The 11,769-nt window shown below is 41.1% G+C and overlaps 1 protein-coding gene across 1 annotated transcript in view; it reads left to right on the plus strand.

Moving 5' to 3' along the window:
* SLC7A1 (solute carrier family 7 member 1) overlaps positions 1 to 5,049 on the plus strand; it is a 47,369-nt gene extending 42,320 nt beyond the window's left edge. The window contains exons 9-12 of the mRNA XM_069759017.1: positions 909 to 1,117; positions 1,745 to 1,911; positions 2,208 to 2,316; positions 3,880 to 5,049. Coding sequence (XP_069615118.1) covers positions 909 to 1,117; positions 1,745 to 1,911; positions 2,208 to 2,316; positions 3,880 to 4,040 — 646 coding nt within the window. The 3' untranslated portion in view covers positions 4,041 to 5,049. The remainder of the gene's footprint in view (positions 1 to 908; positions 1,118 to 1,744; positions 1,912 to 2,207; positions 2,317 to 3,879) is intronic.
* The last annotated feature ends 6,720 nt before the right edge of the window (positions 5,050 to 11,769 follow it).

Raw genomic sequence — 11,769 nt, forward strand, 5'->3', positions numbered from 1 at the left:
ACAGCTGCTATTAACCCTGTGTGTCCCCAACTATTTACTATTGATGCTGCCTATGCAGCATCAATAGTAAAAATATGTCATATTAAAAATAATAAAAAAAAACAAAAAACCTGCTATACTCACCCTCCGCCGTCTTTCCCGCTCCTCGCGACGCTACCGGGACCGCTCCATTGCAAGCGGCAGCTTCCGGTCCCAGGGCTGGTGTGCGACAAGGACCTGCCGTGACGTCATGGTCATGTGACCGCGACGTCTTGACAGGTCCTGCTCATACCAGCCCTGGGACCGGAAGCCGCAGCTTGCAATGGAGCGGTCCCGGGAGTGCCGCGAGGAGCGGGAAAGGCGGCAGATGGTGAGTGTAGAAGGACTTCAACGGGCCTTCGGAAGGTGAGTATATGTTTTGTTTTTGTTTTTTTTTAAGTCTCTATACTACGTGGCTCTGTGCTGTATACTACGTGCCTGGGCAATATACTACGTGGCTGGGCAATATACTACGTAGCTGGGCAATATACTACGTGGCTGGGCAATATACTACGTGGCTGGGCAATATACTACGTGGACATGCATATTCTAGAATACCCGATGCGTTAGAATCGGGCCACTATCTAGTATATATATATAATTGTACAGTATGTTTGTTTCACACTTAAAGGGCTTATATGGGATCATGGAAATCATGACTGGTTTCTTCCAAAAATCATGCCCAATCTGTCCAAAGAGTGTGCAGGGTATTGTAGTTAAACTCCATTAAAGTAAAATTAGGCTGAGTTGTGGAACCAGGCACAACCCAAGAATAAATAACATTTGGACTTAGGCCAAATGTGACTTTATTATCCGGTACAGCCCCTTTTAGCTCTTTTTTTCTTCAATACGAAACCTGTTTACTTATCAGCTGTGTCGTTGCTTCACAGGTATCAGCCAGAACAGCCAAATCTTGCCTATCAAATGGCCAGTACTAATGATGAGGCAGATATAAATGAATCCGTCAGTACCAGTGAGTCCCAAAATGCGATCCTGGGTGAATATGAGAAATTCACTTTTCAGATGCTCTTCTGTCCACAAAACCAAGAACCAACCAGAATATCAGGATCCGTGGTCAATATTGCAGCTGGCATTGTAGGTGAGTAGGAAGATATCAGTCCATCGTGGAAATGAGTGTTTTCCGGTCACGTAATATGAGCAAGAATTAAACAGTCCTGTCAGAAAATGTATCTACAGAGCAAATGGTACATGTCATCCTGAAATCACCTCTAGGATGTCTGGGTAATATACAGAAGAATTAGGGGACCGGTGACTTGCCATAGATATGTATTTTTTTCTGGCCTAGGTTGTTCTGAACCTGGCGCTGTTTTCCTTCCTATGTCTGCGCACTAGTATATTACATACTATATAGATTCTAAGATCTGTGATTCTTATTTCTGTCCCGCCCAGCGAGCCGCGTCCTGCTATAAGATGGCCAGACCTGCGGAGTGTGGGGGATATATCACAGAGCAGATCATGGGCCGTATGTGGGCTGACTGCTCGGGCCGTTCAGAGATAAGGATCCCACCCCTGGATCTGAGACCCTTCAGCTGTATAAACTGTATAGGGGTCCAGGACTGTTTCTCAGAGAGATTCTTTAAAGTTCTAATACTATCGATAGAAGATCTTGAGTATCTGAGACCCTGCAGGGGTGTTCCTTGTTTCCTTGGCGCTAGTATTTTCCTGCTACAAAAGATTCCACATTTTCCACAATTTCTCTTTTCAGGTGCACTCATCATTACCTTTTGCTGCCTGATGGTTTTCGGTCAAGATTGCTTGATAAATGGAGAAGCCGCTATTATAATTCCACTTGCGATCACATTTCTGTTATCTTTAGTTTTTACCGTCATCATTTGGAGACAACCAGAGAGTAAAACTAAACTCTCCTTTAAGGTAGGCAGCACAGATTCATATGTCCGGGGACCGCTGTAGTGGGGGCAGATGTGACCAGGTGCTGGTGCCTGGTGGGGACAGAAAGCCCCTCTACCACATAAGACACTAGTCTTATACATGGCACACTGTAGGTTACGGACTGGCACAGACTTTTCAGTGGCGCCCATGAGATTCAACATAAGCCATTAGATACCAGGTAAAACATTGCATGCAACGACACCTTACCATAGACAGATACGTAGAATTACGCCCAGGAGAACCGTGAGCCCCCCGTAATGATCTGTGTGTCCTCCCAGGTACCGTGTGTTCCTGTTATCCCCATCTTGAGCATTTTTGTGAATGTATACCTGATGATGCAGCTTGGAGGGGGCACCTGGATACGATTCGCCATTTGGATGGTAATAGGTAAGTTACCATGTAGACACTAACCGTTTAGCTTATCACTTTGCTCTAATCCAGTGTTCCCCAACTCTGGTCCTCAAGAGCCACCAACAGGTCATGTTTTCAGGATTTCCTTAGTATTGCACAGGTGATAATTGCATCACCTGGACAGGCAAGAATTCCATCACCTGTGCAATACTAAGGAATTCCTGAAAACATGACCTGTTGATGGCTCTTGAGGACCAGAGTTGGGGAACACTGCTCTAACCCATCAGGTTATATTAAAGGGAATCTGACATCTCTGCAGAATTTTAGAGAAAAACATAGCTTAAAAGCCATAAACTGCACATGGGGGACAGGAGGGTCCTTAGCGGATTTTTGGATTGACAGGTTTCTCCCTACATGCTCTCCCGTGAAGCTGCAAAACCGTTTTTCTCCACAGCGTGTCAGAGTTAAACATTTAAAGGGGTATTCCCTTCTCCAAAATCCTATCCCAATATGTAGTAGGTGTAATAATAATAATATTAGCAAATCCCTCCAATTAGAAATGTAGAATAGTTTTTCTGATTCACTATTTCCTCATGTGCAGGCATTGCAGGACGTTTGGTATCCATGGTTACGACCACTAGCAACTAGCTAACTCACTATATCTGTGGTCGTAACCATGGATACCTAAGGTCTTGCAATGCCTGCACATAAGGAGAGAGCCAGAGAAAATAAAAAAAAACTATACTACATTTCTAATTGGATGTATTTGCTAATACTATTATTACATATTATATAATCTAGGATATCAGGATAGGATCTTGGAGATGGGAAAACATTGATGCTGAGCTCATGCTGCCAGTGTCTGATACATACTGCCCGTGTATCAGTTGTCAGGTTTCTTTTTTATGGGTTCTCACTCGTCTTTTTTAGCCTCCCGACTTCCTGATGGCGAGGGGGCTGTGAGCGTCTGATGATTGACAGTTTGGACCACTGGTGTGGTCCGAACTGTGTGCTCAGCTATACTGTAGCAGCATGTAGCGCAGGGACACTAAGGCGGGCCAGATCGTGCGCTCCAGCCATCCGGGGTGCTACAGATCAGTGCTCTAGTGAAAAGAGCTTGTAAGCACTGCTCATGCTCAGCCCTCTGCTAAACCGCTGGTTGGCTGGTAACCAAGACGACAAGATAAATGAACTCCTTACATGGTATGGTCAGCGATGATTACGCCCTATAACGACATTGACAGAGGAGATCAGTCTTGGAGAATTGATGGTTGTTATGGTAAACGGAAGCCTAAAATTGGCCACAAATCAATAATGATTACATCGTGTCAAAGTATAACTGGACATGCTGGATAATGCTCTATTAGGTAGCGCAGAATGTTACCCATGCAATTAAAGGATTTGTAAATGCTTTTATGAGCCAAGTCTTGTTCAGGAGAATGGTGGGTGAATTCATGGATTGCAGCTTATGGGGCAGAGCTGCAATTCCACATGCGGCCTGTGAACAGATGTGGCGCTGTTTTTGGAAGTAAGCAGCAATGTTTTTTTGTAAGCCTGTGACGCGAGTAACAATTTTTCTAAATTTTTGTGTTTTTGCAGGTTTGCTGATCTACTTCCTCTATGGCATGTCGCACAGCAACGAAGCTCTTGGCTCCACACCAGACAAGAATGCAGGCGATTACAAAAGGACCAACGTATTAAATAACGAGAAACAAGCTTTTCTGGACGACCCAGAAGCTGCTAGCTCAGTGACTGCCTGAAAATCGGAGCCGGAAACTTGGAACAGTACCACATTCATGTAATTGTCAAAAAGGACCGTACCCAAAGCTTGCAACCTGCACAAACCATACGACACCAGACAAGTGGCGTCCCCTCCGAATGGTCAAACCAGAGTGCCGCTCGTCTCCTAATGCTGCTATTCTCTGACAACACGAATATGGATCTTGCTTTAAAGAACAGACCTGCGCGTCCGGTAGACTCATTCATCCACGTACAATCTCGTGAGAGATTTTTACAATTTTAGTCCATTGGTTTTGTTTTTGTTTTTTTTATTTGGTCAGTGGTGGAAATGTTGTGGGTATTAGAAAGAGAACATGAACTCAGTCACTGAAAGTGGGGAACTAAAACGAAAATGGGGGCGATATTTCGGGCAAATAATTTCCTGCAGATGATTCTTGCAGAGAAATGCGTTTACAGCCAAAGTAGCACAAATTGTGTTAATTTTATACCTTGAAGAAAACTTAATTTATTATTTTTAGACATTTTTTTTAATCTATTTTTTTATTTTTCCTCTTGTATTGCAGAGCACTTAATAGGGAGATCTCTACCGATATTCCAGTCTTGTCAATTTTTATATGATATTCTGAAAACAACAAAAAAAAATGTATTTAAGCTTTGGGGTTGTAGCCTAATGGCTTCCAACAATTTGACATCTTCACTGGAGAGATGGTTGGTTGGTTGTGTGGCCACAAAGATCTTCAGGTCACGATGGGTTACTGAGGCAGCCCATAGGATTGCCTCTGGGGCTTCTTGAGTTTGGGGAGGGGTCACACAACTGATCTCTTTCCCCTTTTACTATGGCAGTCATTACAACATCTAACAAGGTTGAGGGCCAAGCGGTGAGACCAGCCTTGGCTCTTGGAAGGATTGAGAAGCATCCTTGTATACTTGGATGGGACGTGGTAACGTGAAGTTCCTCCTCAAAATTGCATCCTAAGGGTATGTTCACACTGAGTTTTTCCAGAGCTGATCCTCAGAAAAATGATGCTCAAAAACTAAAAAAAAAAAACCTCTTCCAAATCATTTCTATGGGACATCCATTTAGCTGTGCAAAAGGAGTTTTTTTTCAACCTGTTCTCTTTCTTGTAGACGTTTTTGAAACATGCCTAATGGAAAATAGTGCATGTTGTTTCTTTGAAGTGGATTTTGAGAGAAACGTCTCCGAAATGGCTCTGTCCAATCGAAAGTCTGCAAAAAAAAAACATGCTTCAGGAAAAATTTTTACAAAATCTCTTCAGGGGAAAGAAAAACGTCTCTAAAAACTCCTCCATAAAATGAGTTTCCTGAAGCAGTTTCTGCTTAAAAAACTCAGCATGAACATAGCCAGACGTGTAATACTAGATTTGTCATCCTATCATCGGTCATCTCTGTCTCCCAGAGTGATTTTTCAATTTTTTTTTTTATTGATTCTACTTTTATTTAAGTGCTTATTATTAGTCATTGTTATGTTACATAGGGTGACACTTTATGGCTGAAATTTCCACCTGGCTATCCGTGTTGACTGAAACTTGAAGCAATGAACAGTTCTACAGCTATTAAATTAAGGAGCCAGTCAGCACAGCCATTAAAGAGTTAGTAGTTTTTCCGAAGAGATCAGGTCCCTAAAAAATGGATTGTTTAACTGGTTATGATATTATTGGGCCTTCGTCACTGACAAATCAAAAATCGTTATATGCGGTACTTTATCGCAATGTTTATATCATTACATTCTCGTGGGCAAAACCAAGTAACATCTAATCATCCTCCATCAAGATGCTCAGTGTCTTAGACACTCAACGTGGCTCATCGGCATCTTGTTAGACAATCGCGGGTAGAATCCTCCCACAGTGCCTGGAACTCTGATACATAACACTCAACACTCAACTCAACACTTGGATCCTCCTAAAGTAGAAGATGTTCTCCTTTCTATGTATATTGTCTTGTAACTGCTTTTTGGATCTTTTTTTTTGGCTACATGCTCACTCTGTAACTCAGTTGGACAGTGCTAATCCTAGGAATATGATCGAAACAAAATACACTCAAGGCCCACAATTGGCCATGGACCCTTTATCACAAATGGTTCTAGAGTTACACCTACAGAATGTCTGTCTGTCATATGTGATCATATCTCAAGCCATCGAACCATAATCCAAACTCAAAGTTGTTTTTTTTTTTTGTCTCTACCTTGATAGTCTTGTAAATCAGGAAAATGATGACTCTTTTACTGGATATACTATTAGAATTTCCAGATCTTGGAATAACTGGTCTAAAAGATGGAAAGTTGAGTGGCGGTGTAGCCTGAGCTTTACGACCATGATCCCTCACTTTAAAATAGTTGCTCGGAGACAAATTTATAGGGAAAACATTATAACCCAAAACTATAATTATATAGTGTATATATATATATATATATATATATATATATATATATATATATAATTTATATAGTTTGGATAACATGGTCAATGATTGGGGTGACCACTTTCTTACTTGAAGCTTTTGGGCACCAATATAAAAAATCTGTTACTAAGCCCCCACGTAGCATTTAGATTTTTAATTTTTCCTTACGTGGTATGAAGACCTTTGGGCTCAGATGCAACTTCTACCTCTACACCCCTTTACAGCTTTATGCTCACTTCTGGCAGACGTTCCCGATTCTCGTTTCCCTACATCTACCTTTCTAGAATAGTTTAAAAAGATTTCTTATCTTTGAGCGGGCTTTGTTACAGGATTAACTCATCAGCATTTTATTGGCAGGGATCACTGTAGCTTAACTAAATAATTTGGAATTTGGTTGGAAGAACACGAGTGGTAATACCTTGTCCAACTGAGCTCAGAGGAGACCTTGCCGAGTGTTTTGATATAACTTTTTCTGACTATTCCAAACTGATAATGAACTTTTACGTGGGGTACATGTTCACACTATTAGGACTGACCTAAAACAGTTGTATGTAAAATTGCAACTGTTTTCGGTGATAATCCGATGCTGGAAGTTTCTACGTCTGATGCTTTCCTGGACATCATGTAAATAAAGTGTATATATGTAATATTTGCTTTTTAGTTGTCCTATATGAAAGCCATAAAATCTCTTGGATTTTCTTAGTGGGAGGCAAATTTCTTCTAATATTCATTTATTGTTTTTGATTGGTCTTTTCTGCTTATTGATGAGATCATGTAACCTGGTGCTCTGCTCAGAGACTTTGCTGTTTATTCGAGCACCAAACCAACACTGCATCCCGTCATTCTCAAGATTTTTGGGAGCCCTAAGGGTCAGGGCTCCACCAATCATAAAGGAATGGTATATTATAAAATGGGCGTGACTTAAAGGGGATCTGTCAGCAAGATTCCACCCCCCAAAACTATTTATATGCACACGTAACTCTTTCGTAGACAAGTCCAACAATATCTTTACATGGCCAGTCTGTTCCTCCATTACTGAGAAATGAGTTAATTACTAGCCTCATTTGCATGAACTGAAGCCTCTGTCACTCTAGCTCTATTCCTTGCCCAGTTCTGCCTTCTTTTTTTTTCTCTGACAGCCACTATTCTGCGTGACTGCAGGCAAAGGAACTATCAGTCAAGCAGGAGGATGTGGTGCTGGGCGGGGAATAGAGCTCGAGTGACACAGGCTTCAGATCTACAAATAGTTTTTACTTAGGCTACGTTCACATTAGCGTTATGCATGTTTGCGTCGGGCGACGCAGCGGCGACGCATGCGTCATGCGCCCCTATATTTAACATGGGGGACGCATGCGTCTTTTTGTGATGCGTTGTGCGACGCATGCGTTTTTTTTGCCACAAGCGTCGGGCCAAGAAAACGCAACAAGTTGCATTTTTCTTGCGTCCAAATTTCGGCAAAAAACAACGCATGCGTCGCAAAACGCAGCGTTTTTGCGTGCGTTTTGTTGCGTTTTTGTTTGCATTGTGCGTTGCGTCGCCGACGCAGCGGCGCACAACGCAAATGTGAACGTAGCCTTATGCATACCAATTCAAATGCTGATTTCTCAGTAACGGAGGAACGGACTGGTCACGTAGAGGTATTGCTGGACTTGTCTTTGAAAGAGTTACACGCACATAGAAATAGTTTGGGGTGTGAGATCCTGCTGACAGATTCCCTTTAAGGAATTAAAGCCAGGCTCCAGTTCGGAGGCACATTATTATATTAGGGAATTGTGAATAGTGCTTTTCGAATAATGATATTATTGGAAATATCGCTTTATCGGCAGCGGTTCCAATATCTTGTACATATCAACACAAAGGGATCCCATCCCATAAGGGATGACAAATATCATTTTTGTTTCATAGCACTTGAATGTCTAACTTTTAAAAGGGACAGAAAATCTGTTATTTAATTAAAAACCCCCAAAAATGTCTCATCATGAATGTTACCAAAGTGTATTCACAAGTATCTGACTATATACCTCAGGGTTCCATATCTTTGATCTCTCTCACTGCTGCAAAACTACAACTCCCATCATGTTCTAATACGGGAAGCTAAGAGCTGGGACTTAGAAACAGTTGGAGGGAGCGTTAGCAGTTCGGGAACAATGGTGTCTAAAGTAAAGGAGATATAGGACCCTTGAAGACTCCATTCTCCGGTGATACATTCTCAGCTCCTCCTATAGGTGCGTCCACCCTTAGTATATCTTGAATTTGGGTAACAATTCCAATTTTTCACAAACTAAACTAATTCAATGCAATACTGTAACTTGAGAGAGAAACGCTTGACGGGCTGCAATGCACAGCACAAACATTGGGTGGCCACACCTGGACACCAATAGCATAGACCTCTCCCAACAGAGTTTCCTGAAATCATGTTTTTTTTTTGTTTTTTTATTAAAAACCGTCAATTTCGGATCTTTCATCTCGTGATATGTTGAGATAAATGTAAGGAGGGACACATCTGCAATTCGCCACGTGACCCTAGAAGATGAAAGGAGGAAACTATTACCTTAGCTCTTCAGTTTCTCTGACATATGCTCTCAACATTTTCAATGAATTATTTCCAATGACATCTTGAATGCTGGTGTAAAATTGTTAGATTTCACCAGTCCATCGTAAATTGGCCATACTATTTGAATAGTTGGTCACCTATATTGAAATGGCGGCCATATTGCGATGATGTAAAATGTAAGCGGTATAGATCATCTCTACTATCTTGTCGGATCATTAGTCTTTCTAGATTTCAGCTATTTTGCTGCATATTCTATAATATTTATGTCCCGATTCCCACTAAAACCGTGCCTTCCATTCTTGTACTATACTTTATTATGTTTTCAGTTTTAGTGAAGTGAATGTTTTTTTGTTTGTTTTTCCTTTTACGTCAGACGTCGACTTTTTGTAGCCGCGAGTTTTTACGGTAGTGTCAATTTTTAAAGGCTCTCCTTCCTTCTGTAAATATGTTTCTAATATTTATCTTATTTTAAGTAACTGGCTAGATATTTTCTTGCTTCTCAGTTCAATTTTTGTATTTGTAAAGAAAATTCCTAGGGCAAAGATGTCAGGGTAGTTGTGTAATGTGCATTTGTGAAATCGGCTGTGTGTAAAAATAAAACTCGCACATTCTTAAAATCACAAACGTCTCCGCTTTGCATAATTAACCGGCATTTTATTATTGCTACTGGACTTTTTTTTTTTTTTTTAAATGTACTTAATTATTAGTTTTGTTTAACTTTGTATTCCTTGAGACGTTGATGTTGAACATACATGTTTCCTATACGGAGAGCACTACATGGCCATGGTGTGTGTTCGCTTTAGAGCCCTTATGCTTCCAACTTCAAGTAAAGGTTTTTTCTATGATATGAATGTACAAAAACCTATCTGGACATAGGAAAAAAAAAACGCAGGCAGCACTCCATAGTTTAAAGGTGAAAAAATGTGATTTTATTTCAAACCCACATGCTGTGGCAACGTTTCTGCTCAAATGAGCCTTTTTCAAGGCTTGAAAAAGGCTCATTTGAGCCAAAACATTTCCACAGCATGTGGGTTTGAAACAAAACCACATTTTTTCACCTTTAAACTATGGAGTGCTGCCTGCGTTTTTTTCCGATGTCTGGATTGAGGCAGGTCTTGGATGTTTGGTCTGGGAGGCGTGCACCCACCTATTGGTAAAGTGCTATTCCAATTTTCTATGTTCAAGAAGATACCATGTACAATAGAAGAGCATTTTCCCTCTTAACCCATGCAGGCCTTTCTGTAGCATACTAGGGAGCTCTATGGCTTCATGCATAGGACTCTGACGTGTGAACGAGCCCCATTATAGAGTCCAGGACGAGATGGAGTACAGCAAGTCTCTAAAACCACGGAGTGCCAAAGAACTCAGAGTTTTATCAGTGTATTGTGTTACTAAATTTACTTATCTAGACCTCCAATACATCCCTTATTAAATCACCTATCTTCTAATGATGAGATGACTCTGATCATGCATTCCCAGTCTATACACAAAAGCTGAAACTTGATTTGCTGAAAACAGGAAATTGCATACTCCATGCTCCAGACAGGTGAACAAGATGGCCGAATTTGAGCTGCTATTCGTATTGCACTCGGCCATGCAAGTCAATGAGTGCGTGGGAAACAATGAACTGCACTCGGGTGACGTATGTGTGGAGTCCAATTTTCACAGACTGAAGCAAAGGAGACATTTTTTTTCTCCATCTTCTCCTCCTTGGGGAGAATCGGATCACACTATGGTGACACTTGGATTAAACTCCTGAACTTGGCGTAATTGGATCGATTTCCTCGGATGAGGGAATACATGGCCGTCTGCACCTGCTGTTATGAACCGTCTATGCTGAACTAAGCTCTAAAACATTGGGAGTTTCCATCACATAATACAAGACCGCATAACCTTGTGGGATCGTTTTTTTTTATTATTACTGACAGTGGAAACCACCCAATTTTCAGTAGCTTAAAAAAAAGGAAAAGATGCAAATCTTGTATGAAACAGACAACCATGAGAAGGAAATGGAATCATTACAGGGTTCATCATACAATGTGTATATTCGGGGTGCACAGGCGACACACATCTTGTACCAAAACAACCGCACTTATTGTTTTTTTTATTTTTGATTTGGAAGCTGCTGGGTTGAAACACGGGGCATTAATGCTGTAATAAAATACCTCAAGAACAAATAATCTTTCATTGAGAGGCAAGACCTTTATTAAAGTGTGCAGTGGAAATATGTGATGTAGCCATAGCGACTGATCAATCATTTAGTTCTATGTTCAGTGGTTGCTTAGCAACAGGGAGGGATTTTTTGTGTAGATTTACTTTAATGTACATCTTGGGGCTTCGTCATTTTACCACAAGTATTAGGAATTAAAAGGGCTGTGTCATAACGGCAACCCCTGTGGAAAATGAGCATAGGGTATCATATTGGGGGGTCCGCTATTATGGACTCCCCTATATGAGCCATAACAGATAGCTGATCTTGACTGGATTTGTCTATACATTATATGGTTGGCTGTACATTCAGTAGTAAAAAAAATGTGTAGTCAGTAGTGATGAGTGAATATACTCGTTACTCGAGATTTCTCAAGCACGCTCGGGGGTCCTCCGAGTATTTTTTAGTGCTCGGAGACTTAGTTTTTATTGCCGCAGCTGAATGATTTACATCGGTTAGCCAGCATAAGTACATGTGGGGATTCCCTAGCAACCAGGCAACCCCCACATGTATTTATGCTGGCTAGCAGATGTAAATCATTCAGCTGCAGCAAAAAAAACTAAATCTC

The sequence above is a fragment of the Ranitomeya imitator genome, chromosome 3, assembly GCF_032444005.1.
Source record: "Ranitomeya imitator isolate aRanImi1 chromosome 3, aRanImi1.pri, whole genome shotgun sequence".
NCBI lineage: Eukaryota > Metazoa > Chordata > Amphibia > Anura > Dendrobatidae > Ranitomeya > Ranitomeya imitator.